General features: G+C 40.7%; 1 protein-coding gene across 6 annotated transcripts in view; it reads left to right on the top strand.

Moving 5' to 3' along the window:
* Positions 1-4,567: 4,567 nt before the first annotated feature.
* Positions 4,568-27,981, top strand: part of FOXJ3 (forkhead box J3) — a 142,298-nt gene continuing 118,884 nt past the window's right edge. For 2 of the 6 annotated variants that reach the window (XM_045799835.2, XM_045799838.2), the window contains exons 1-2: positions 4,569-4,751; positions 26,588-26,648. In XM_045799835.2, the coding sequence (XP_045655791.1) occupies positions 26,605-26,648 (44 nt within the window). In that variant the 5' untranslated portion in view covers positions 4,569-4,751; positions 26,588-26,604. Of the gene's footprint in view, positions 4,752-21,391; positions 21,710-26,587; positions 26,649-27,981 lie in introns of those variants that run through there. The other 4 variants (XM_045799840.2, XM_045799837.2, XM_045799839.2 and 1 more) reach the window with 3 other exon arrangements.

Here is a 27,981-nt window from a genome sequence, read left to right as displayed (position 1 = left end):
CTACCAGATTGCACTGGGATTGTTTATGTCTGCTTCTCCAGAAGCCTAGGAGCACATTCAAAGTAGAGAATTTATTTATCCCCTTTTGACTCCCTAGCATTCATCCTGATGCATGGTATAGAGTCGGGTCTCAATAAATGATTAGTGAATGCTAGGTACGTATGCATAGTGACCAACACCCAACCCCCAAGGGTTGTCTTTAAAGAGCATTTGTGGTGCTAAGAGCTTCCCAGTGGCCTTTGTATAAAGGCTTTGTTGTTGTTGTTCATCCAATACACGAAATATAAAGTATTATCTAAAGATATCCAGGGAATCGGGAAGGATCCTCCTGGACTGGAAATAATAGAAGGGACCCTCTCCTGTTTTTCTCTCTTCCTCTTGTAGGTCTTGGCTCATTTTAAATTCATTTCGCATTTTCTGCTTTCCTCTTACAATACATGAAGAGAGAGAAAAGGATCAGGTAAAGCCTCATTTGTCTAAGTGGCTGTGGGTCACGTGAAGTGTTAAACACCCTGCTGTTGACGACCCGCGGTGCAGCTGAATCAAGGTTTTTGTAGGGCAACTGCAGCCCAGCTCAGGGCTGTGTTTCTTTCAGGGAATTTATAATCCACATGAAGCTGGGAAAAGATGATAACACAAAATAATAAAACCTCTATCTCATTGCCGTGAGCAATCTATTTCACTTAAGGCTCTGTCCCCTGAGTTGATCTCCTCTTTGAGGGCCCTCCTGGTCCCCGACCCTGCGGGCCAGCCCACCCCACCTCCCAGGACTGTGTCAACTACTCTCTTCTGTGCTGACACACGACCTCGTACATAATAATGCCTTTCGGGTCCTTTATTTCTATTTGTTTATTACTTTTTTAAATACATATTTTTAAAGATTTATTTATTGATTTGAGAGGGTGGGGGAGAGGAAGGGGCAGAGGGAGAGGGAGAGAGGGAAATCCAAGCAGACTCCATGCTCAGCACACAGCTGGACGCCCGGTTTGATCTCATGACCCTAAGATTACAACCTGAGCCGAAATCAAGTCAGACGCTCAACCGACTGCGCCACCCAGGCGCCCCTGGGGGACGTTATTTTACGGCAGCATGTGCACGGTCTCTTTTGCTAGGTAGCTATGATTCTTGTTTCCATTTAATAGGCAAGAAAGAGACTTAGTGAAACTAAATCGCTTGATACAGGCACATGGAAGTAAGCTATGGAACATGAGACTGAACCTAGGTCTGCCTTCCCAGTCTGGTTTTTCGGCCGTTCCTCCTCGGTGCTACCAGGTCCCAGAATCCCCCCACAGCACCCTGCTGCTATGGCCATTACAACTTTTGGGGGGAGGGTGGGGAGGGGTGCTGCTCCATCTTTGACATTCTGGGACTTGTGTTTCTTTCCTTCTCAAAGGCTGCTGCTCCCCAAGCCCCCAACCCCATTCTGGCAGCTGTCCGGATACAAGTCTTTCTATTCCTTTAGCCCATCATCTGGCTGACCCCACTCAAGCAGCTCAGAGAGTCTTCTGCTTTGGTACTTTGCTGACCTCGATCCTAGTCTCAGGTTAAAACCTGGTGATTATTGGCCACAGTTTCTTCCACCGACAGATAGGGATAATCACAGCTTTCCTCATATTCTTAATTGCATGACCCAGACTGTTCTTTAGAACCCTTCTGCCTATAGCCCCACTCAGGTGATGGAGACTTTTGAGAGCTGAAGGGCTGGGAAAAAGACAAATTTTAGCCATGTCATCAAGGATTCACCCAACAGCCCAGAAAAGAACTAGAGACTTCCAATTCCCTTGGCAACTTGGTAGAAGATGGGTCCTCTACCCTTTCTAAGGAAAGCTGGCAATGGTAGCCCCTTCTTTAGGATACTCTTTCCCTTATCACAGTGTATTGTGATTGTCTAATCTATTTGCCTCCCACTATACTGTGAGTTCTTAAAGTATAGAGACTGTATCCTATTTTTCCTACTCACTCTATCAGCCTGGTCCAAGTCCTCATCTTGCACCAGGATAGGGGAGCCTCTGACTTCCAATGTTGTCCGCTCACTCTACTCTTAGCATAGTAGCTAGAGTGGTCTTTTGAAAGCATGAACTGCCTGTAGCTCCTCTGTCGAGAGCCCTGTGGTGATTTTATTTTAGTCAAGATCCTCACAAGGGCCTGCAAGAGCCCATTCTGACCTTATCAGCCCGTTCCTGTCTCAGTTGCTCACCCTGCTCCAGGTGTCCTGGATTCTTCACTGTTTCTTAACACTTCCAGGAACGCTTTTGCCTTCGGGCCTTTCTATAAGCTATTCTGTCTGCCTGAGACACTCTCAACAGTGGCATGGTTCACTCCCTCACCTCTTTCAAGTTTCTCATTAAAGTCACCCTATGAATTGGGCTCTTCCTGATGGCTGTTTAAAATCACATCCTATAAAAGCGGGACAGGAGTATTGTGAATCTACCTTCATTTCCCTTCCACTGAATCCTCTTTGCTACCCCTATTACTTTGCTTCACATGTCTAGATGTTTTGACAAGTCCTCCCTCTCCTCTAAATATTTTCCTTTTCTCCCTCCTTTTTGCCCCAACACCGGCCTAAGGCCATTTGCCCAGATTAACACATGAGTTTCCACGATGAAAGAGGTGAGGTATAATGAAACAGAAAAATACAAGATCTCCGCTGAGGTGAAGCTAGAAAGGGAGTCGGACTCTGAAGACCTCAGGTTTGAATCCTGGCGGCTTTTTCTCTCCTGAGCCTCAATTTCATTAGCTGCAAAGATGAGCACAGGAGTCCTTTCTCACAGACTTGCGAAAGCATTGCATGAGAGGACACGGGAAAGCAATTGGCATGTGGTCTCCACTAGCTGGGCAGTCCACCAGGTGGGAACTTAGGCTTGCTCTCCACGGAAGCCCCAGCACCTAACACATGTTTGGCTGAAGTATTTGTTGAACAAATAAACCCATTATTGATTAATAAACCGCTGTTGTTAAAAACAAAAAAATCCCAAGCCCCACGTGGCCTCCTCCAGTTTTCTGCATACCTCTTACCCTGGTCTATTTTTCCCCATGAGGCTAAATATCTTTTAACACATCAAATAATTTTCTTGTTATGTTAATCGCCTTTCTCCCCATAATAGATGAAAGCTCCAAAACGAAAGGATAGGTTTTCTCCTCTCTCTACTGTTTGCTGATACATCCCAAGCACATTTAAAATAGTGTCTGACAACCTTAGTAGTAATTGGCAAATATTTGTTGGACACATGCATAAATGAATCTTTTTATTTTCAGAATCTCGCTAGAGTCTTTTTCTAAGATTTTATTTATTCTTTTGATAGAGTGTGCACATGGGCAAAAGTCGGGGGAGAGACAGAGGGAAAAGGAGAAGCAGACTCTCTGCTGAGCAGGGGGCCAGATGTGGGGCTGGATCCCAGGACCGGAGGTCATGACCTGAGCTGTAGGCAGACACTTAACCTACTGAGCCACCCAGGCGCCCCTAGGATCTTGCTAGAGTCTTCAATAGAAAAGGAATAAATGCTTGGCAAAGGGCAGGTGTTCAATGTTTGCTGAAGGAACTGGGTATTAAGCTCTTTAACCACCTGAGGTCTTTATCTGATCCCTACCAGACCACGTCAAAAAAGGTTCCCCAGGCCAATTCACTCTGGCCTCTCCCTTTAACTTCATCCAATCAACCTAGTATGCATCTCACAAATATCTGAGTATCCAAATATTGAACACCTGCCGTGAGTCCAAAAGCATGCTTGGTGCTTGCTTATATACATGTGACTAATCCAATGAAGCAATAGCAAATTAGAGGTCTGAATGTAATTAAGTATGAAATTACAGGACAGATTAGCAGTGCTAATAGTTTAGAGAAAGAATCCGTGAAGACTGACGTAGAAGGAAATTCCAAAGTTCACTAGTCTTCTGAACTACCCTTCTAAAGGTTCCACCTGTCGATAGCAAGGACCATAACCTGAACAAGTATTTTAGAATCAGAAGGGCCTTTAGAGTGCCAGCTGCTCTGTTTTAAGAAAGAAGCAAAGGCTAGGATGGGAACGGCCTCGGCAGATGACTCCAGAACCCGGGACTTCTAAAGATCAAAAGGCAGGGTGTCCTGAAGCTCTAAGGTGCCCTTATTTGGGGCCTGTAGAACCCGCGCTGTGCAATGTTGGAAAAGGGGTCTGGTTTTCCCGGAGAGGCTGGGGTGCCTGTCGCTACCAAGAGGTGGTGGGGTCGGGGTGGGGGGCAAGGTCATGAAGCACAATCCCTCCTGGGCACAGGGCCTGAAGAAGCCCTGAGCAGGGTCCAGGGCCGAAGGTCCCTGATGTCCTGAACTATGCCGCCTTCCCCGCCGCCCCCACTTCCTAGCCGCCACTCTGAGGCGCAGGGACCCCAAATCGCTCGGAAGACCAAACTACCGCCTGCGCTGGGGCAGATATCCCGGCGTCCCAGGGCACTACTTGTCCCAGCGGAGGGATCCCGCGCGCGTTGCCGCATCCCTGACCGCGGAGGGGAGGGGACGACGCCGACGCCGTGCCGGTGGCGCAGCGACGTCGCGGGAGGCGGAGGCGACGGCGGGGGCGGGGGCGGGAGGGGAGCGGGCCGGGAAGTAGTTCCGGGTGCGCGGCCCCGGATGTTGGCTGCTCCCGCTGCCGCCGCCGCTCTCGGCGCTGCTCGGGGCCTCGGCCGCTCGCACCAGGCGCCGTTGGGACCTTTCCCGGGGGGCGGAGACGCACGCAGCGGCCGGGGGCTCGGCCGAGCCGTCCCGGCCTGCGCAGCCTGAGGTGAGTGCCCGCCGCCGCGGCGGCGGGGCCGAGGCGGCAGGCGAGGAGGCGGGGCTGGGGCATCTCCCGGGACGGAGGCAGGGGCTGCCCTCCGCGAGACGCCCTCTCCCTTCTCGGCCGCGGCCGCGCTGCGGGGTGGGCGGCGGGCGGGGCGGGGGGCCCGGGTCCGGGCTGGGGCCTGGCGGGCGGCGAGGGCTAGGTTCCTCCCTCCCCCGCGGCGCTTCTCCTCAGCTGCTGCTGCCCCTCAGCCGGGAAGCGGCGGCTCCGCGCCTCCCGCCCCTCCCCCAGGCGGGGCCCGGGGGAGCCAGACGGGGTTCCCGGGGGCGCCGAGTCCGAGGACAGCGGCCGTCTCCTCCTCTCTGTGATCTGCCCCTTGGCTTGGGCTGGCCCTCTGCCGGGGCACGATGCAGCTTCTTCCCTGCGAGCTTGGGGTGTTTTTCGGCCGGCGAGGCGGGCAGTACCTCGTCAGGGGTGCCCTTCGGGGTGAGGCCCGTGCGAGGGGCCTCCGTTCCCACCCATCCTGACGCCGAGTCCTCTGCCGGCATGGGGGCAGAGGCAGCCGTTCCATGCGGACGTGTTGCTGTCCTGTGTGTGTTGCATCCTGCCCACGTGGTAGGGTGTCTCCCCCCTCCCCCCTCCATTTTTTGCAGCTGGTGAGGAGGGAGGTTTACGCCGTGGTTTTTCCTCTGTGATTGCCTCCCGTGGCGTGGAAGGTGTTAGGGTCAGTTTGCTTTGCTGAGGCCGAATGTTGGTTAGCCGAGAGAAGCAAGAGTTGTATTCTCTGAAATTGAGACCAGCAGGGATGGCAGGGCTTAGTTTCATAGACATCTTACCTCCTCGGCTTTTAGCTGTTCTCGTTCTTTTCTCTATTGCTTAATCCAAGAGTGTGCTCTAGCTGCTGAAGCACTGAGGTGTGTAGTTTGCGCTTCTCCGTTCTACTTTTTGTGTGTTTGTTTGGCAAAGGTTTTTCTTTCTGTGTTGTGCGGTTCACGTCTCTGTTGCTTCTAGTTGGATTCCCGAGTGAGCTGAATTGGGCTGGCCCGGGAGTTGGCGTTTGGTGGGCATCTTTTTTGTCTTTCCCTGACCTTTATTTTTTCCTTCTTTTTTGCTTCCTGGTGAAACGAGTGCATATTATGGAAGTATCAAATGCATGGCTCCTTACTTGGAACGTGGTACTGGATAGTTTCACTGGGTCACATATTTCGTGGGAGCTCTTTCATTTCGCTTTTCCTCTTTTTCTATTGAGTATCTTTGCGCTACTCTGTTTTTTTGAAACTGGTTTTGAAACGTGTTTTGGGTAGTTTCTTTCCTTAATGTCTGTTCCAGGTTAAGGTTTCCAGCTTCCTGTGTTTCGCTCTTGGGTGACCACAGATTGCTCCCTTAACAGGGTGCAGGCTACAGTAGCAGTGAGAGAAGCCTTATTCCTCCTAGACCATAGCAAATATTTATAGGAAAGCAGTAACACCCTTCATTTTTCTGTTAGGGTGGCATATATGGATGTGATTGAATTTTTTAAGTTTTTTGTTTGTTTTTATTATAAACCTGAAGATTTTTGTTTTCTTTTTGTGTCTCTTGGAGTTGAGGTGAATCTTATTAGTTTTTGTGATGCTGGGGACTTTTCATGCTTTTATGAGGTATTTATTGGATGGGGTCAGGACATGTTTCTTTTGGCTCTTTTTGGTTCATTAGTTTGGGTGAAATAAAAAAAAATCAATATTTTGAAGTCACTTTTTGGATTCCAACTTGGCTAGCATGCTCACTTTTTCTTGATTTGTTTTTTGCATTGTGTGCTCTGAGTATATATATACATACTTTCTTTCTATGTGGTACAATTCTTAGTATATTCTTCTATGCAAAATAAAGATATTTGAATACAGATTCTGTCTGCTTTCATCATGCTTAGTTTGTGTGGGGCAGTGGAAAATAGACTGTTTTTCTGATGTATTCTGAAGCATATTTTTTAGGCAATACAGAACTGATAAAAACATAGGGTCTCAAGTCAGGCAGATCAGAGTTCAAGTACTAATTCTACTAGTTACTAGCTGCAGGAAATGAAAATGTTAATTAATATATCTAAACTCCAGCATTTTCTAGGGACGCCTGGGTGGCTCAGTTGGTTAAGCGTCTGTCTTCAGCACAGGTCATGATCCCAGAGTCCAGGGATTGAGTCCCACATTGGGTGGGTTCCTTGTTCAGCAGGGAGCCTGCTTCTCCCTCTGTCCCCTGTTCCCCCTGCTTGTACTCTCTCTCTCTGACAAATAAAATCTTTTAAAATAAATAAATAAAAAGATATAGCAAGTAGGTTGACCTGCACAGACAATCTGTATTGGTGAATAGTAATAAATGAGTTCACAGTTGGTGAGTAGGTGTAGGTGGAGGACCTTTCAAGGATGTAAGGGTTAGTTTGAGGGGGTACCATATTGGGTTCTGAAGACGGGGGGGTAAGGTAATGCGTATTGTTCCTGAGGAAGGTTTTGTATTATCTGAGTGTTCTAGAGTGAGGAGAGTGACTAGAAGGGTCTCGGAGAATTTTAGGAATGAGAGTCTGACATAAGCTAATGACTATGGGAATAAAATAATAGCTAACATTTATTGTTTCCTGTATGCCAGCCATTGTTCTAAACTCTTTACATGTTGTTTATCTCAAAATCTTCTCAAAGGTCTTACTTTTCCTACGAAGAAACTGAGCTACAGAAAGTAACTTGCCCTAAACCCCGTAGAGAGTAAGCTGAAGAGCCAGGATTTGAATCCAGGCAGTCTCATCTTTGAGCTTTTGCATTTAATCATTAAATTATACTGTCCTCAGGAAGAAGCATAGGATATGTAAGAAGATAATGTGTGAGTAAAAATTAATTTGAACTTAGTGAGGATTGTGCACAAAGGGAAGAAAACAAATAAAGCATTAAAAGATAAAAGCCTAGAGTCCTGGGAGGATGACTGATAATAGGAAATTAGGAAAGTATCACTGTGAAGGAAAATGAGCTAAGATTGGCTATGGGCAGCATTAGATGGGGTACAATCAGTTTTTCAATAGCACGCTAGTTTCCTGCCAGTCCTGATGGCCTTTTCTCCTTGATGGTTTGACTCTGGAAATGAAGACCAGTTTAAGCAAAGCAATTAGAAAAACAGATCTATTCAGAAGAAAAAAATGTACCCCACATTGCAAAGCCACATAGAAATAGCATAGGAATTACTTCGGTTGAGCCACGCTACTGCTTCCCAGCCTTAGTGAAGACAATGAAGAATTGACCAGAGTAAGTTTGAAGTATCTTAGTACATTGTTAAAGGATTAATAGAGATGAAAATACAGATCGTTCACTGACCAGGGCTGTGTAGACGGTAGTAAAAAACAGGTGAGTAGATGAGTGATGGAAAGTTAGCAGTATGATGGTGAAAGAGCTTTGAGGTTTGGAATTTTGGGTGACATTATAAACTAAGAGGTAAACATTCTGAGAAGAACGAGGAAGGATATGAGTGCTATAGAAGCCAAGGTTAGGAGAAGTACTGTGGTTGTATCAAAGGTAGCCTGGGAGTTAGAAACAATCATCATGATGAAAAGACTGTTGAACTAGGACTGGGAAGTAATTTTTAACCTTAGAATTTTGAAAGGAAGGATAAGAATAGATGTCAGATTTGTTTTCCACAAAAGGATTTGTAGAGACATTATGGTCTGGTGTGGTTATTTATTTATTTATTTATTTATTTATTTATTTATTTATTAAGATTGATTGATTTATTTTAGGGGGGAGGGAGAGAAAGTCTCAAGCAGACTCTGTGGTCAGTGGGGAGACGGATGCAGGGCTCCATCTCCCAACCTGAGATTATGGCCTGCGCTGAAACCAAGAGTCAGATTCTTAAGTGAATGCACCATCCAGGCACTCGGGTGTGGTAAAATTTTAAGTATTTTCTCATGATTCTTTCACCAGTCTCTTGTCTTCATGTCAGAGCTACTCAGATATCAGAAAACTCACTTTTTTTCTTTAACAAAGAAACAAATGTATTTTAAAGTCAGTGATTTTATGCTTTAACGGTTCTCACAAACTTTTTTTCTTATTCTTTTTTAAAAGTTTTTTTGAGGTATAATTCACATACTATATAGTTCACTTGTTTAAAGTATTTAGTTCGACAGTTTTAATATATTAAGTTGTGCATCCATCACCGCAATCATCTTTAGTCATTTCATCATCCCAAAAAAGAAAGTCTGCACCTTGTTCTGGACATTTCATATAAATGGAATCATACAGCATATGGTCTTTTATGTCTGGGTTCTTTCACTAAGCATAATATTGCAAGGGTTACCCATCTTGAGGTTTGTATCAGTATCTCATTCCTTTCTATTGCTAAAGAACATTCCGTTGTATGGCTATACTACCTTTTATTTATCCATTCATTAGTTGGACATTTGGGTTTCTTATTCTTGTAAAAACCTTTCCCTTTCTTCATCTTAGTCCTCACCCTGCCAGTTTGACTCCTCCCATGGCTTTTCTTTTAGATTGTAACCTTTGCTGTGCATTCTGCTAGGCACTGGGGATATAAAAATGAGTAAGTCATGGCCCTTGAACATTCATGTAGTGTTTATGGTTTACATAAATTTTCTCATACATCAACTCATTTCATATCACAGCAGTCCTGTGATGTGGGCAAAGCATTTTTTAAGATGAGCAATTTGAAGTTTAGATTAGGTGACTTAACCCAAGATTGTACATCCAAATCAGTAATGGAGCTATTGGATCGTCTTAGTCCATGTTCATTGCTAATTCTAGTACTCTGCTGCTGTTCTTAAAGGATTCCTGTGTGAATTTCTGGATAATTAGAGGGGCTGAGAAATCTCCTTACTTAGTGAACTAGTAATTTAAATTTAATTTAATTTAAATTAAATTAAATTTAATTTTAAATGTTTAATATTCAGGACTTAAATTGAAGAAGTGTGTATGTGTGTGTATGTGTATTTATTTATTTTTTTAACCAGATCTGTCACTTGTTTGCTTTGTGATTTAGGTAAGTCATTTCATATTCCTGCCTTTTCTTCAGAACATCAGTGGGTATTTATATGATGATGATAGTGCCATTTTCTGAAGCCTTACTGTGGGTCCAAAAGTATTCTGAGTACTTTACATTTATTATGCATATAATCCTCATAACAACTCTAAAAGTTAGGTTTTATTTTTATCAATTTTACAGGCACAGAGAGGAAACAGGCACAGAGAGATTAAGTAGCTTGCCTGAGGTGGTATAGCTAGGGATGGAAAGAGGCAGGATTTGAACGCCTGCAGTCTATTTTCAGAACTCAGTGGCTGTTAATCACTACATTGTACTGCTTACTGTGTTATGAGTTAATAGAAGGTAATATTTCATGTAAGGGCACGATGAGAATATGAAGATTGGATTTTGAGTGTGTTGGGGAAGCAAACAGCAAAATTAAAGTTGACATTGTGTCCACATTTTTTAAAACTGTGAACCTGATACCTTAGTGTACAGAGATACATGTTTATGCTTTCAGGTACACTTTTTGTCCTTCCTAATAGCCTTTCAACTCAGAAATTGCATTATTTTTGGTGCTCTTCGCTGTTGGCTTTGTTAGTCACTTAGCTGTCCACATTGCCGCTGTTCAGAAACCTTGGCTTGAGACAGCCAGAGCTCACTTTTACTTCTCCTCAGCCTTCCTATAACTGAATTTTTGTTTTCCATTTTCAACAGTTAGTGTTTCAGTCCTAGATAGAGATACTGTACCCTCCTTCACTTGAAAATCAGAGAACACCACAGTGGCATTTTATAACTGTCAAAAAATTTGATCATCTTAATTGGCATAATTGGATTTTAGTGCACAAATAACAAGAACCAAAGCACAGTGTTTTGGTTAAAGAGATTGACTTATACTGAAATTGGAAAAGGCATCTGCTATACAGGATTTTGGATTTAATAGAATTTGTTATAACCAGATCAGCAAAGCATTATTACTGTGGGCCATCTGTTGGGATATGGAAATAGCTTTGTTATATGGAACCAGATGTTGTATTTATATTTATAACAATGGTATTCTACTTATTTTAAGTAACCTTTTGGAGTTAGGTACCTTCAGCTTCTCTTCTACTTGACATATCAACTGATAACTTGAGAATGTGATGTCCTTCAGAATGGTTATTACTTTCTTATAGAATTGAGACAAAGCAACTGAAACAAAGCAAATGAGACTCCTATATGGTGTCAAACTTTGTATGTAACAAGATAAAATATAGGATAAATAAGAATATGATTTAATTAGGACCATATTCAGCAAGAACTCTTACTTTGACACATTTAATAACCATAGATTCTTATAGTTACTAAACCACTCTTGTTGCTTTAAGATTTTAGCATAAATCTGAAGTGATTTCGTTTTGGTATAATCAGACCTATGTTGACACGGCCCTGACTTATTTCTCATTGTCAGGGGGTGAAGTAGTCTGTAATGGACTCACGCTCATGGAATGCAGTAAGAGGAACTGTTGTCAGAACATCTTAGAGGACTCTCTTCTGAGTTGAATGCTAATAGTTTAGGGGTGGGGAAAACTCTTGCGTGGGGGTTTTTAGAGTCTCTGTAAACTTTGCATGTTAGCTGTCTTAGTCCATTTGGGCTGCTATAGCAAAATACCACAGAGAGGTGGCTTTTAAGTAACAGAAACGTATTGCTCACAATTCTGGAGGCTGGAAAGTCTAAGGTGAAGGCACCAGCATTGTTGCCTTTTGGTGAAGGCCCCGTTCCTGGTTCGTAGCTGGCACCTTAACATGGGCAAGGGGCAAGGGATCCTTCTGGAGCCTCTTTTATAGGACACCAATCCCATTCATGAAGGCTCTACCCTCATGATCTAAGCACCTCCCAGAGACCCACTTCCTAATACCATCATTTTTGAGGGATAGGATTTCAACATGTGGATTTTAGGGGGGACAGAAATGTACAAACTGTAGCAAAGCATTGGCTATTTTTTCATTATCTTCACATGTAGAGACAGTCATGAAGAGTTGGGTCACATATGGGAGAGGGTCACTGAACAGTTGATCCGTTATTCCAGGATGATCCTGTATTTGAGGGAGACTGCCCAGTGAACTTTCAGCTAAACTTTTCTCCTGGAGTACAAAGCTAAAAGCTGTAACTGAATTCACCTAGTGGATAGCATCCTGCCCAGTGATGTAGTGGTATCAAGGAAATAAGATGGATCTGATTGATATAGTGCTGATGTTACCTTATTAGAGATCTCAGAAGTTGGGATTGGAATTTTTCTTAAGGTAGAGACCTGTCCTTACTGTATGTTGAACACAGGTTTGTGAGGGGAATGGATGAAGGGGTTAGAACTTGCTAATAATTTCAAATTGTTTGCTTATAGAGGAGTGGGACTGAGAGAGGAGTGCGATATGGTAAAAATAAGTTACTGTTAAGATCATGGATTTTGGTTGGGGGGTACATGGGTGCTTATTAAATTGTTAAAAATGACTAACGTTTCTGACAGTCAGATATGCTGTAGTCAGGAGCAGGTTGACTGTCATAGCAGGAGATGAATAATACATGGCATCAGTTTCTGCTAGTGTGGTTGGGTCTGCGAATCTGTAACATGCTTTACCTGTCTACCCTGTGTAAGGAGGTCTTGATGGTATTGTCCCACCGCGAATATACATAGTAATCACCATCAGAAAAGGCATTTTGCACATGTGGGGAAGTCATGTTTTATATTGTTTATTATATTGTTTATTATAGGGGATGTATGTTTTGGGAAAACATCCATCTTATATTTGAATAATACTTTTTGAAAAGCATTTTCTCTGATCTGTTGAATTTTGGAACCCCCCCAACAGCCCAGTATTAGAGGTAGGGCAAGGGGTATGCCTACTGACAAATGGAGAAAATGAGATACAAGCTAAGACTTAGTGTTACTCAAGTTGTTCATTAGAGCAGAGACAGGACCCAAGATTGTGCATTCTGTTTCTGGTCTTATACTCTTTATAGAAGACTGACAAAGTTTTTATGAAGAACATACTTTAGATTTTTGAGGTGGAAATTAAAGGTTATGGACCTTAAAGGACCTGGGCTACTTGGAACAGAACTTGTGATAATATCAGACTAAGGGACATAAAACTATTGAGAACAACTTCTTCCCTTGTTAAATTTGGGTCCATTTCCATTCATTGGATGTATTTTTACTCGAGTCTGCTCTGTCTTTGTAGAATTCTGGAGGCAAGGAGGAGACAGAATCAGAAGGGATACTTTTAAGAATTACAAAATATCAGATTTGGTCTTATCTTATGGAAGTATATATCTATAACATGTAGACATTAAGAAAATGTACCTGGAACATGAATTTACTGAGGGAGCTAGGGTTACTGGCATAGCGGGAGACTATTGTCTCTTGCCCAGTGGGTAGGAAGAGTGATAGTACATAAAGAAGTTATAACTGCATAGGAAAAAAAGCCTGTGAAAGAAAGTATCACAACGGGTTGTCTTTATTTTCTCCTTTGAACCCATTTATGTTTTCTGAGTTCTCTACAGTGAGCTTATACCATTTTTATAATCAGAAAAACGAAACATATGAGAATTTAGAATGAGAATTTAGAGAATTTAGAAAAATGTGAATCATAACACTTTTGAAGAGTAGTTTAAGCACTTGGTGTTGGGACACCTGGGTGGCTCAGTAGGTTAAGTGTCTGCCTTTGGCTCAGGTCATTATCCTAGGGTCCTGGGATCCAGTCCTGCATGGAGCTCCTTGCTCAGTGGGGGGCCTGCTTTTCCCTCTGCCTGCTGTTCCCCCTGCTTGTGCTCGCTCGCTTGCTCTCTCTCTGACAAATAAGTAAATAAAATCTTCAAAAAAAAAAAATACTTGGTGCTATCAAAGTATTTTGCTTTCTAGGCAGTTACGTTAATAAATCAGTTTGATAATAAATTATTTCATTATAATCTATCAGTCAAGTTGTGTGTGTAATAAGTGTTTTGGATTTTTCTTTGCATTAGAATTTGGTCATTTAGCTCTGCTGATTAAGGAATTAATTTTAGTTCCCTAGAAGCAACAAAGACCTTAGGTTTACTTACAGTAATCACTTAACAATAAGTAACCTGAAAATAGCACTCCAGTTTATAATGAAAACTAGACTTACGATCTACTTGTATGCTAACATATCATTGGCAGGTTTCTAGTAAAAACCATTTGTTAGTGTTTTTTTAAGGTACTGTTTTCATCCAGGGACGTTGGACTCATTAATTTCTCTCACTTGTTTGCTCATTTATTCACCATCTGCTGTGTCCTGGGCACTGTACTAAATGCCGGGGACGCAAGTAAAAGCTAGGGCCCTTGCCAGCAAAGACTACAGCTTTTAGTTTGGGAGAGACACTGCAGAGATAATCTTTGGCATATGGAGGTATCCTGGAATCTCTTCTGTTTTCTAGGGTTTTTTTTTTTGTTTCGTAGTTTTTAATTAAAAAGGCAGAGTGGCTAGCTTTGTTTTTTGAAGAACTTAATGTATTTAATGGTGTCACTAGATGGCTTTAAGAGGAGCTAATGGCTTAATATTTCTCTGCTTGCAAAATATTCAAAATCATTTATCTAAAGAATTGCCTCATCGGAGGAGCGTTTCTTATTGAGGTAAATGACCGAGGCATTCAGATTTGCTTTGGGAGCAACCTTGTATTGACTCTTAGGATAGAGACAGTGTCTTTTTGTTATTTATTCTCTGTATTTAGCACTGTAAATGACATTAACAGGCACTATTATGTATTTACTATAGTTGTAAATGAAAGGATATTTCATGTTTAAGTTTAAGAATTTTTTTTGAAAGATTTTATTTCTTAGCTCTAGCACATGTTCAGGAGGGGTAGAGCGGAAGGGAGAACGAATCTGAAGCAGACTCTACATTGAGTGGGGAGCCGACTGGAAGCTGACTTGGGGCTCAATCCCATGATGCCTGCGAGATCATGACCTGAGCTGAAACTAAGAGTCTGATGCTTAATTGACTGAGCTACCCAGGTGCCCCTAGAATTTTAATATTGATACAAATAGATTGTATCAGAAGTTTCCTTTTGTCTAATATGGTCAGAAATACAGTAGTTCCTAAATTTTAAAGAGTTAGTCATTCAGGCCAGTGAGATTTCCTACTAAAGCACTTGATAAATACTTATTTGGCTACTCTTAGAACACCTGTAGTTACTGATACCTGTCAGGTAGACTGTTCTTAGCTCTAATTAAGGTAAGATTTCCTTTAACTTCATCTCTTTCTTTGTCGTCTTTGGAACAGTAGAGACCTAGTTTGTGTTAACAAGATAATCCTTCGAGTGTTTCAGTGATTGTTCATTCAGCAAATATTTCTTGAACACCTGTGTGTGTAAGACACTGTCCTGGGCATTATGAGAGATCTGAAGGTAATTAAGAGGCATGGTCTGTTCACAGAGAACTGATACAGAAAAAGGGTCTTCAGCTTGTTGAAAAGCAAGTTTTTGCTTATGATCAGAGAAGCTTTGTGGAGGAGATAATGTTTGAATTAAGATTAGTGATGGACCTTTTAGGCTGACAGCATAATAACCCGAGAGATACGAGAACACCGTGCAAGTGACAGGAGTAGCAAGAGGTCCAGGTTGTCTATTTCACAAAGTATCCTCCAGAATATTAAAAATGTTCATTGTATCCCAAGCACTTGGAGGAATGTTTGGCAAATAATTGGAGCTTGGTGAATTTTTGTTGAATGAATGAATAAATGGTTCCTTTTGGGAAATACTGAACATCCTTCCTGAAGAATCATAAAACACTTGAGGATATTGAACACTTGTTAAGTCTGTTTGAGAAAAAAAATGTTTATCTCAAACTTATCTGACAATGGAATGCTTACTAATGACTCTTGAAATCCTCTGGAAAATATTACACTGGGGGTCTCTGTGGTTGAGGTGACAAGGAAGGCTGGGAAGTGTTTTCTTCTCCACACTAAACACACCCACTTTTTTCAGACATTCTGCCCTTGACATTTGGCTTCTAAACTCCTCACTAGTCTAATACCTTTCCCTGCAAGCATTCTAGCTTGTAAGTGTTCTTAAGATATGATGCTCAAAACAGCACAATACTCCCGTTGTGAACTAACTAGTAAAGAGTGCATGGACTGCTACCCTCCTTGATCAGGGTACTATTCTCTTAATGAAGTTTAAGATTGTATTTTGTTTCTTTTTAGCAGCTGAGTCACTCTCTTGGCTCATATTCAGTTCTCATATTAATTTACAAGAAGTTCTTTGAGTAGATTCAGAGAGATTTCCTATTAGTAGAGCTAACAAATGAATGCCGGTTTTCTTCTGATTGAGTCTAGGCTGTTTTCTTCAGAAGTACTAGTCATACTTAAGCTTCCTGAAGTCTGAGAAAGAAAAGAAAAAGAATTAATTGTACAGTGCTGGACTTGACCAAGTAACAGGAAAGTCCACAAGTGCATTGCTGAGTATTTGCAAAAGAAGATAAAATATAATGAATGCCCATATACCCATCACAGATTTGATCATCATTAAGCTATTTGCCACATGTGCCTCAGCTGTCTTGTGTGTGTGTTTTGCTTAAGTATTTCATTTATTTAATTTTTAAAAGTTTTTAAAAATTTATTTATTTATTTGAGAGACAGAGAGAATAACCAGGGAGGAGGAGCAGAGGGAGAGGGACAAGCAGACTCCCTCCTGAGCAGGGAGCCCCATGCAGGGCTTGATCCCTGGACCCTGGGATAATGACCTGAGCAGAAGGCAGATGCTTAACCAGTGAGCCATCCAGGCACCCCCGCCCCCCACAAAGGTTAGTTTGACATGTACCTGGCCCACTAAGAGCTAGCAATCCAGTGCTAGAGACAGATGCATACAAAACAATACAAAGCAGATTATTTGCCTTCCAGTGTGTCATGTCTTGATTATGTAGCCTCCCCCCCGTTTGTCGTCCCCCCCCCCCCCCGCCCCGGAAAATGCTGCCATGGGAATCTTTTTTTTTTTATTTTTTTATTTTTTTTTTATTTTTTTTTTTTTTTTAAAGATTTTATTTATTTATTCGACAGAGATAGAGACAGGCAGCGAGAGAGGGAACACAAGCAGGGGGTGTGGGAGAGGAAGAAGCAGGCTCATAGCAGAAGAGCCTGATGTGGGGCTCGATCCCATCACGCCGGGATCACGCCCTGAGCCGAAGGCAGACGCTTAACCGCTGTGCCACCCAGGCGCCCCCTGCCATGGGAATCTTAGCCCATTACTTTAGTCATGTATTGATGAGAAACCCCCAGCTGATTCCTTCTTGAATCAATCTAAACTATACTGTTTTTGCTTGGTACTCAGTCTTCCCACTAGCTCCCACCTTTCTTTACCTAACGTGGAACTCAAAGCACAACCACCTTCTTTTTTTTTTTTTAACCAAATTCATATAATTGTGCAGAATTTTCATTTTTCAAACAAGATTATTGACATTTTGAGAGCAGAAGCCTTGTCTTTTCTGTGTAATAACTGGGAAGCTTTTTTTTTTTTTTAAAGGTTTGTTATCTATCAGAGAGTGAGCAAATGAGGGAGAGAGGTATAAGCAGACTCCCTGCTGAGCAGGGAGCCAGGGACTTAATCCCAGAACCCTGGGATCATGACCTGAGCTAAAGGTAGACACCTAACTGACTGAGCCACCCAGGTGCTCTTTTTTTTTTTTTTTTTTAAAGATTTTTATCTATTAGGGAGAGAGAGAGAAGCTTTATAAGTACTTATGGAGAGTATTGGTATGTATGCCAATCGGCATATTCTTGCTGCCTCCTACGCCCAGAGTTAGCCACAGCTTTTGCCAGTTAAAAGTAGATAATTCAGATCTAAGTCTCTTTTTTCTCTTACCCCCAGGAGCCTCCTTAAAAAAAGCCCATTCAGTAGTCTGAATCACAGATGACAGATAACATGGTTTGCATGTGGCCACTTCCCCATCACTTTGTCCATGGCAAACTACTAATTACTGGTTGTTTTTAGACATGACCTCCTCAGTGTAGCACTTCAGGTAGCTATTGCCTATTGAGTATAATTGGTAAATGATATGAAACTATCTTTTGCTATTCTTGTCCTAAACCAATAGTTCCTGATTTAAGCTGTGCATCAGAATCACCTGAGATACTTTGATTTAACAGATTTCCTAGGTTTCACCCTAGACTCTTGAGTCAGGGTTTTCAGGAATGGGATAGAATTGGTTCTTATAAAGTTGGCAGAGGTTTGTAGACTGGCTTTGGAGACCAGAGAGGTAATTTTTTATTTTGTTCAACAGCTCTAGCAGTGGGAGACTGTGGCTTCCCATCTTTTCGGCTTCAATACAGCATGACATTCTTTTGGTAATCAGTACATTCTGATATGTTCAGTTCACTTTTCAGGGATATGGTAGGATCTCTTGCTTTGAATTACACCAGGCGAAGCACATGAATCAAATGCCCAAGATAAAGATACAGGATCCAGAGAGGTGGCATCTTGGCTTTCTAAATATAACTGAGTTTAAATTTAAAGCCTCAAAACCCTTCAGCCCTCTGAAAGCTTATTCTCTGTTTAGTGACTACCTTTAAAATTTTAAAATAGAAGAGTTCAACATTTTTAGAGTGAACAGTCTTTGGAATTTTTTGTATTTCATGTACATTCAATAGAAGTGATTTAAACATAGTATGATTTAATTTCATATATTTTTGTCAGATTTTCCATAAAAACAAATCTATAAATTGGGAAAAAGTTCTTTATTAGATCACATAATATGATTTTGGGACCGGAAATTGTGGTTAAGTTATTGAGCAAAGTAGAGAGACTAAAGCTTCAGGATTATCCAGTGGGTTAATGACAGACCCAGAAATAGAATCCTGTGTTATTTGCTTGGGTTATGATTTGGTTTGAAGAGGGTGGCCTGTGATCTGTTTACATAAATTGCAGGAAGTAAGGTTTGGGGTTTGGAAGAAGCTATAGTTCTGTGATGTTTGGCCAAAAAGCTCCTCTGCCCCCACATATACCACCTGTTTGACTGACACCAGACCTAAACTATGGAGGGGAAAGAGGCAGTTAGTTCAGACTCTTCAGTCTTAAAACAGTCTTAAAAATCTAAAGCCGGTTGTTGCTTGGCATGCATTTTTCATCTTCCATTATTAGAGAATAACAAGACCTGGCCTTGGTTTTGTTTTAGGAGAGAGGTAAAACCTAAGTAGTTGATTTGTAGATACTAGAATATTTTTCTGTAGAATTATGTATAAAACTTCCTTTTTATGAACCATAAGTGTATCTTCATTAAACATGTTTAATTAATAGATGGTATGGTTTGGAAATAGTGGAACTCACCAGAAAACAAACTTTCCTGAACCACTAATGGTTCAGGGGGTTATAGATTTGAAAATACTGCTGTAGTAGTGTTGCTTTCTGGTGAAATCATTACTTTTACTCTCCTTTTCCTGTTCCAGTTTGGGGGTGGGGTGGCTCCTGTGGCACTAGTGAGGGAAGAAAGAATTTAACAAGAATGAACATTTGTAGTTCTAAACTTGCTCTTTTTTTTTTTTAAAGCTTTATTGAGATAGAATTCATATACCATACAGTTCACCTATTTAAAGTGTGAAATTCAATGTTTTTTAATGTATTCACAGGGTTGTGTAACCATCACTGCAGTCTAATTTTAGAACATTTTCCTCTCTCTGAGAGAAACCCCATACCCAGTCAGTCCCCTTTACTCCCCCACTCCTCAAACCCTAAGAAACTAATCTAATTTAATGTACGTGTTGATCCACAGTCTAACAACTAATATAAATTTGCCTGTTTTGGACATTTGGAGGCTTCTTTCACTTAGCGTGTTTTCAAGGATCATGTTGTAGCATGTATCGTTCCTTTTTTATTGCTAACTACTATTTCACTGTCTGGATATAGCACATTTTATTTATCCATTCATCAGCTGGCGGGCATTTGGATTGTTTTAACTTTTTTGCTATTATGATTTAATGCTGCTATGAAGATTTTTCTGTGAATGAATGTTTTCATTTCTTCGGTATATACCCTAGGAGTGGAGTGGCTGTGTCATAAGGTGACTCTCTGTTTAACTTTTTAGTAAACTGCTCAACTGTTTTCTGAAGTGGCTGCACTATTTTACATTTCCACTAGCAATATATAAGTTTCAGTTTCTCCACACCTTTGCAACACTTGTTATTGTCTATTTTTTTTTAATTATAGTTATCTCATTGTGGTTTTGATTTGCATTTCCGTGATGACTAATCTTTTCATGTGCGTGTTGGACATTTGTAGATTTTAGTAACTTTTATCTTCGCCTGTTTTTTGCAGTCAAATGCTCTGCCCATGAGCTATATCTCCAAATCTTTGCCACTTTTAAATTGGGTTATCTTTTTATGATTGAGTTTTAAGAGTTCTTCATATATTCTGGATTCTTAAGTTGCTCTTTTTTTTTTTTTTTTTTTAAGATTTTACCCATTTATTTAACAGATAGAGAGACAGCCAGAGAGAGAGGGAACACAGGCAGGAGAAGTGGGAGAGGAAGAAACAGGCTCCCAGCGGAGGAGCCCGATGTGGGGCTCAATCCCAGGACTCTGGCATCACGCCCTGAGTCGAAGGCAAATGGTTAATGACTGAGCCACCCAGGCACCCCCTTAACTTGCTCTTCTAACCACATATTGGTCCTAAATTATTTACCTTGAAGTGGGGAGAAGTATTTGATGGATACAAACTAAGACTATATTTAAAAGGTCTGATGAGTTTTCAGTCAGATCTTGTGCTTACTTGAAGTATACTCTCTTTTTCCAGCTCTTGAGGAACCTGGTTTATTCATATATTGAACAAACATGACAGCTAACTATGCACCAGGTTTTGGGGATGTAACAGAATTAAACAAACTTTTATCTGCATTCCAGTGGGGGATACAGTAAAATAGTAAACAGAAGTCGTATCAGTTGGTGACAAGAGCTGTGAAGAAGAAAACAGTGTGATGAGCGTTCTAACATATTCTTCACCTTCTCTGACTTAATCTGTTCCTCTCTGACTGCTTGACCTATTGCACTTCCCATTTATTTTCATTTCATACAATTTGTCGCTAAACCTCTCTTTCCCTCCCCTAATTCTTAACCCTTTGCAGTCTATTTTTTGCTTTCACTAGGACACAAAACCCACCCTCTATACTATTGATGATCTTCTAATAAAAAGCCAATATTCTCTTTTCAATGTGTGTCCATCTTAATCGACATGTTGCCTTTCTGTGCATTAAATCACTTGCAGCCATCTCCAGTACAACTTTCTCAAGTTACTTTTATTTTAAACTAGTTCCTCTTCTCTCTCTCTCTCTCTTTTTTTTTTTTTTTAAGATTTTTATTTATTTATTTGACAGAAACAGCGAGTCTGCGCGCGAGAGAGCACAGGCAAGGGGAGAAGCAGGCAGAGGGAGAAAGTCTTCTGAGCCCTTCATGGGACTCCATCCCAGGACCCCAGGGATCATGACCCAAGCCGAAGGCAGACGCTCAACCAATTGAGCTACCTAGGTGTCCCCTAGTTCCTCTTCTCTTAATTATCTGTTAGAGTTCTCCAAGGTTAAGTTTGGCCTCTCGTCTTCCTTTAGTTCTCCCGTGGTGAATTGATCATTCTCACATGACTTTAATTGCGTTCTGAGAGCTTAAGACTCTGAGATCTCACTTGTTAGCTCAAGCTGTGCCACTGCCTTTAGGTGTAGCTGGTGGAGGTGAGATGAGCAGCTGATTGCTACTCACTCAGCAGGATTCTTTTCCCCTTACTCCTTCCTCTGGCACATTTCTTCTGTTTATGCTGATTAAGACAGGTTATTTCTTTGACTGCTTTAATAATTACCTGTGACTAATGGTATAACAAGTCACAATGCTCAGTTAAGTAACATGAGTCAAAGGGGTTGTTCCTTCGTGGATGCTAGTGAATTTTATACTTTCAAGTCTTTTGAAAGACAGGTCTAAGTTCAGAAGTTTAAAAAAAAAAAGGAGTAGTTTATTACGTCAGTTCTGTAGCATTTATTTTTTCAACAAACTTGTAGTTCTTTTCTTTGATGTTATGCTGATGCTTTCATTCAAGCTATGGTCACTGTAACTGAAGCATGAATCTTCTCTTTTGTGGGGAGGAGGAAATTAAGCCTTAGAGAAGTTAACAGTGTACCTAAGGTCGTAATTGGGATTCCAGTCTAGGTCTTGACTCAAGGTCATGAGTGTTGTAAGTTCTTTGTAAACTATAAAGCATTATATTCCTGTGTTGGTGGGAGAGAAGAGAATGAGAATAAGAATTGCTTGAGAGCTTTTTCAGAATACTTTGTCCTCTTTCACCTCCTGCTCCCAAATAATGCATTATTATATTACTGTTAGTCTGTTAAACATCTGCTTCCTAAATGTAAATAGTTTATAACTCAGTTTATTTTATTTTATTAAAAATTTTTAAAGTAATCTCTGTGCTCACTATGGGGCTCAAACTCACAGCCCTGAGATCAAGAGTCGCACGCTCTACTGACTGAGCCAGCCAGTTGCCCCTGTAACTCATTAGTGTTTAATATACACTCGAAGACAGCTTATATTAAAAGGAATTCCATACTCTTGTGTTGGTGATGGTATATAGTAAACTTGCTTCTACTGGAGCATACTCATCAGTGAATGACTGGTTTTTACTACCCATATTCTGGTTGTGCCATTTTACACAAACTTTCTTATATGTTGGTTTTTAAAGGATTTGGAGAAAATTCTACAAGGTGCTTTTGGCACCAACTCAAACTGTATAAATTATGGATATAGTTGAATGAGTTAATATAATTATTCAGCTGTAGTTGGCTTCAGAAATGTGAGTTTTTAATTCAGAGGACACTGAGACTTTCCTGACTGAACTGTGAACTTTAGCCTTCTTTTGTGAGATTTCCATGTTGCTGGTCATTTGCTGGGTAGGGAGAAGATTGGCAGATGTTTGTTCTTTCAGTTAACTAGCCTGGGGTTCACTACTTAGGAACAGTAATCTAGATTAAAAATGGAGAAAACGGAAACTAAGGCATTGAGGCTAAAGCAGATTAGAAAGATATATGGGAGCTAGAGTTGGTAGTAAATGGTAACTATTTGGGAGTCCTAAGGTTTTGATGTTTTGGGGGACTCAGAATATAAGATCCTTTTTCCCTTGCCAAAGTTCTGAACAGAGGAATTTAACAAGAACCAACAGATGAAAAAATATTACTACTTTTAAAATTAGTTTTTTATTGAGATACAAATTCACATACTGTAAAGTTTACCATTTTAAGGCATATAATTTGGTTTTATACTGAAGGGTGTTCTATTTATTTATTTATTTTTAAAAGATTTTTATTTAGGGATGCCTGGGTGGCTCAGTTGGTTGGGCGTCTCCTTCGGCTCGGGTCATGGTCCTAGGGTCCTGGGATAGAGTCCCATATTGGGCTCCTTGCTCAGCAGGGAGCCTGCTTCTTCCTCTTCCTGTCATTCCCCCTGCTTGTGCTCGCTCACGCTCTCACTTTCTCTCTCTGACAGATAAGTGAATAAAAGCTTTTTTTAAAAAAAAAAAGATTTTCCTTTATTTGAGAGAGGAGAGAGACTGAGCACAAGTTGGGGGAACAGTGGAGGGAGAGGGACAAGCAGACTCTGTGCTGAGCGTGGAGCCCAGCGTGGGGCTTGATCCCACGACACTGAGATCATGACTGAACTGAAACCGAGAGTTGGATGCTCAGTTGACTGAGCCACCCAGGTGCCCCCATACTAAGGGTTTTTATTCACAAGTTTGTACAACCGTCTCTGCTATCTAGTGCCAGAACACTTTCATCATTCCAGTTAAAACCTGGTATAAGTCACTCCCCGTCCCTCCATCTTTTGGTCACTACTAGTCTACTTTCCAAACATATGGTCTTTTGTGTCTGACTTCTTTGACTTAACATGAGGCTCTCAAGGTTCATCCATGTTGTAGCATGTAACAGGACTTCATTCCTTTTTATGGCTGAATAATAATATTGTATATTATGGATATTGTGTAGATATGCCACATTTCATGTATCCATGCATAAGTTGAACATTCGCTGTTTTTCCACTTTTTGGCCATTATAAATAATACTGCTCTGAACATTTATGTGCAAGTTTTTGTGAACATACATTTTAAATTCACTTGGGCATGCACACACATGTACCTGTGCGTGTGTATGTCCGTCTGTCTGTCCCCAAGAGAATTATACACACACACGTGTGTAGGGTTGAGTTGCTGGGTCATATGGTAACTTTTGGAGGAGTTAACCTTTGTTTTTGCTAAAGCTGATACTGTAGAATACTTTAGAATGTGATTTAGAATAAAAATGAAATGGGCTGGCTCACTCTCCAGATTCTCTAATCTCCACCTATCCAGTCTAGACCATAGGACAGCCCACCTGATATGTAGATTTGTTAGGGTCAACAGAGCAGGTGCATCCACATCACTGCCTGTAGAGTCCTGATGTAGTCCTGAGTTAGCTCTACCCAGTAGCAGAGTTACTTACCTCTTTGGTGAGGAGTGGCCTAAGAGCCTAGGAGTGTTTAGAGAAGTAATTTCTCATAGAAATCAAGAATTGGAAAGAAGTGTTCTGTTTTAACAAAGGCAAAGAAAGGACTGTGTCATTTTATGATAGGAAATACATTAAAGAAAAATGATGAATTTTGTTTTGAAATGACAGATTTGGGTTTTCCAGGGTGGAATGTTGTTAAATATTTATGTTTAGATATTTTAGATTAGGAGATTGATCCCTGTTAGTGATACAGAGTTGAGATTCATGCAGGTAATTGAAACAGGAGTAGTTAAATCATCCATAAAGTAAAACAGTAAAGTGTCTAGTAATTACCATATCTGGAAATCTTTGAGGTTCTGATTCTGCAAACTGATGTTTCAGCTCTATCTTACTCTGAGTGCTTGTTTCCTTCTGGGTTTTGTGATTTTTTTTTCCCTCCCTCCTTCTGGGTTTTGTGATTTTTTTTTTCCCTCCCTCCTTCTGGGTTTTGTGATTTTTTAAATTGTGTATTTATTTGTTTATTTACTGATTCATCTTCATTTTTGTTTTTAAAATTTATTTTTTTAAAGATTTTATTAGCGAGAGTGCACATGCTAGAGAGAGCACAAGCAGGAAGGAGAGGGAGAAGGAGGCTCCCTGCGAGCAGGGAGTCCAATGTGGGGCTCATTCCCAGGATCCCGGGATCTTGACCTGAGCTGAAGGCAGACCCTTAACCGACTGAGCCACCCAGGCGCCCTGTGAATTTATTTTGGTACCTCATCTGTGAGAATTCTTCTAGGCCTTTATCAAAGGCACATTGCCCAGGATTTGCATTTGCTTTTCTCAAGGATGGGTGGGGAATACTACCATTCTGGGACTACACTAAACCAAATTTTAAGTATGAAGCTTTTTAAACCATAATCTAGGTGAGAGTCAGTTTATGGTTATGAATATCAGAGGAGATACTGTTTTACTATAATCATAGTCCCCCAACCCCTTGTTGGCACTCAGTGCCAAGGTTTAGAAACCATTTTCCTTGCTATCTCTTGGGTAACACCTGGACTTTGCCTCTTGTACCTTGAGCTGCCTTTGCCTTCTGAGTGCAAACTGGAATTCATAGGGTTTGGCATAATGCCTTGAAGGTGAATGAAAGCTGGTTTCAGTACCCTGCATACTTCCTTAGTTTCTCTGTTATATTTAGTTTTTGGCCTTGATTGGATGTTATTTTCCTTCAGGATTATTGATTAATTTATAAAGATTTTTAAAAGATTTTATCCAGTGTTTGTAATTTTCAGTGACATGTTGATTAAGTTATCTATTCTGTCATTCTAGCAGAGATAGAAGTGCCTTGTCTCCCTCCAGTGCCTGCAGGAACAATTAGATGCTGGGAATTCATTCAGCCTCTAGATTAAGGGTTATAAACTTAGGGCAGAATCTGAAGTTTTTTTCATATTTAGAAAAGAAATTCTAGTATTTAGAAAAGAAAAATCAGGAGATTTCAAGTAGAATTTTGGATATCTTGCTTTTCCTGAAAAATTAGTTCTTCGAATATTGGGCTTGCAATCCTGGACTAGCAGCTGATCCATCCCCTACAGTGTGAACATGTTTTCTTTAGTTGCACATAATCTCTAGCATTTGTGCAGTATACGCATATGTATATGCTTATGCCCATTCCAACTTCTCTCATTCATGTTACCTGTAGACATTTGTGGATCATCCTTGTGCCAGGTAGTAGTAAATAAAATTATATAGGCAGTATTTATCCCCAGGTTACAGATGAAGAATCTGAGGTTCAGTGAGGTTACGTAAATTCAAGGTCTCATAGTGTCGTAGTTGAATTTGAACCCAGAGCTTCTTATTCAAAACTCTTTCCATTTGAATGCTATTTTTAACTTTCTTTTAAGCAATGGAACTGTTCTTCACATGAAGTCTTAGTGAATTCTGGTATAGAAAACCAATGAAGATAGCACTGTTTTGATTGAAGAGTAGATGGGGTGGGGGACAGTTATGTGAGGATGGGAACCTGCATACTCAGCTCTTTGGTCTCCTTTAGGCACTTCTCTGGAATCAGTAGGATTCCACTAAATAGTTTGGACACTCTCTCTGTATAACAAGCATAACAATTTGTTAAATTTTATGAATTTTCAGCTCCTTTGGATGTTACAGTTATACTGTGTCTGTTTCTCTTATGCTTCCTGGTCTGTCTGTCTTCATTATAATTCCATCTATTGTTTAATAGCAGTTTTGATTCATATAGGTATTTGTTCAGATAGTGGTGAATCTTTTGGCCTTCTATTTGTTTTCAGAGTGTTTTAATTAGAAATGAATCTTATTTATAGTTTAATTTACTTTGGAGCTTCTGATAACTAACTTTTCTTTACTTTTCAGATTCTCTTTGTGGCCAGATGGGTTTGTATGGACAGGCTTGTCCATCTGTAACTTCATTAAGGTGAGTGTTCTTTTTTCCTTATTGGAACATGTAATGTTCTAAATGTTACACTGGTCAGGTCATACTAGAATGAATTTCAAGGTGAGGTTTGTAATAAAATATTGTTTGTTTTGTCAGACAGTGCTATTTGATGGGTTGGGAGATGTTTCTGCCTGCAGAGATATTTGTGGTAATGGGATTTGGATTTTAATTTCCACTTAGCGAATTTACATATGTTCTTGTGTATGGAATAACAAGATTTTTATACTTAATTTCTTTTAAAAAATATCCTTTCTACTTGTTTTAATTAGAAAATACACAGTAAATTTTTATTGCTTTTGTAGCAGATTAAATAAGACTTGGTGCTAGTTTTTATCTCTTTCTGAATGATGATGTAAACATGATACCTAGATTATCCTCATTTACACTAAATAAGTAAAGCTTAAAAAGTAGGAACTAAGTTGTATACAACTCAGTAGTCTTAGATTTTTTTGAAGTTGCTAAATCTCTTCTACAGATTAAATCTTACGTGAAATCCTGTGAATAAAACAGATACAGGACTTTTCTGTTTGCTTATTAGGGTTTCATGTTCTACCTTCACAGTTGCCCCTGAGGGATTGATACAGTTCCCAGAGCACAGTTTGAAAAAATAACCTAAATCTAATCTGTTAATTGGAGTCTTTGAGACTTGAACATGGAGTGTGGATGGCAGTACCTACTGAACAAGTAACTGTTGGAGCTAGGTGTATCATTTATTCATTCAGCACACTGAGCACCGAATATGTTGTCAGGCAGTCTTCTAAATGCTAGGACTCTAGCAGTGAACAGAACAGATAAAAATCCTGTAATCATGGAGCTACATTCTAGTGAAGGGACAATTAATAAACAAGAAATATCTGTTAGTATGTGTGGTGCCAAAGTAGCACAAGAAGTATGTTAGTGACAGTGATGAGGGCTAAGGTGAAAAATAAAATAGAGCAGGGGAATGGGAAATACAGGGGTGTGTGTTATTTTAGCCAAGGAAAGCTTTATTGAAATGGTGACATTTGAAAACCTGAAAGAGTGATGGATTCTTCCATTTTGTGTATGTGGAATGTGAGCATTCCAGGCAGAGGGAATCCAGGAACTGATAAGGCAGGAAACTTGCCTAACGTGTTGGAGGAACAATGAGGAAGTCAACATGGCTGGAACAGAGTAAGTGATGAAGAGAGTTGGGATTGCCCAGTTTTGGAGGGTAGAAGGAGAGAGAGGAGGAATAGAAAGTTGTTAGAGCCATGAATGCGAAGTCAAGGAATCCTATTGCTTGAAAGCAATTCTAGAATGACATAGAAGAAAAATGAATTTGCATATTTAA

This window comes from Ursus americanus, chromosome 12, assembly GCF_024610735.1.
Source record: "Ursus americanus isolate L20-20 chromosome 12, mUrsAme1.1.p, whole genome shotgun sequence".
Lineage (NCBI taxonomy): Eukaryota > Metazoa > Chordata > Mammalia > Carnivora > Ursidae > Ursus > Ursus americanus.
Note: the sequence above shows the minus strand (reverse complement) of the source record. Positions and strands in the feature narration are given on the sequence as shown.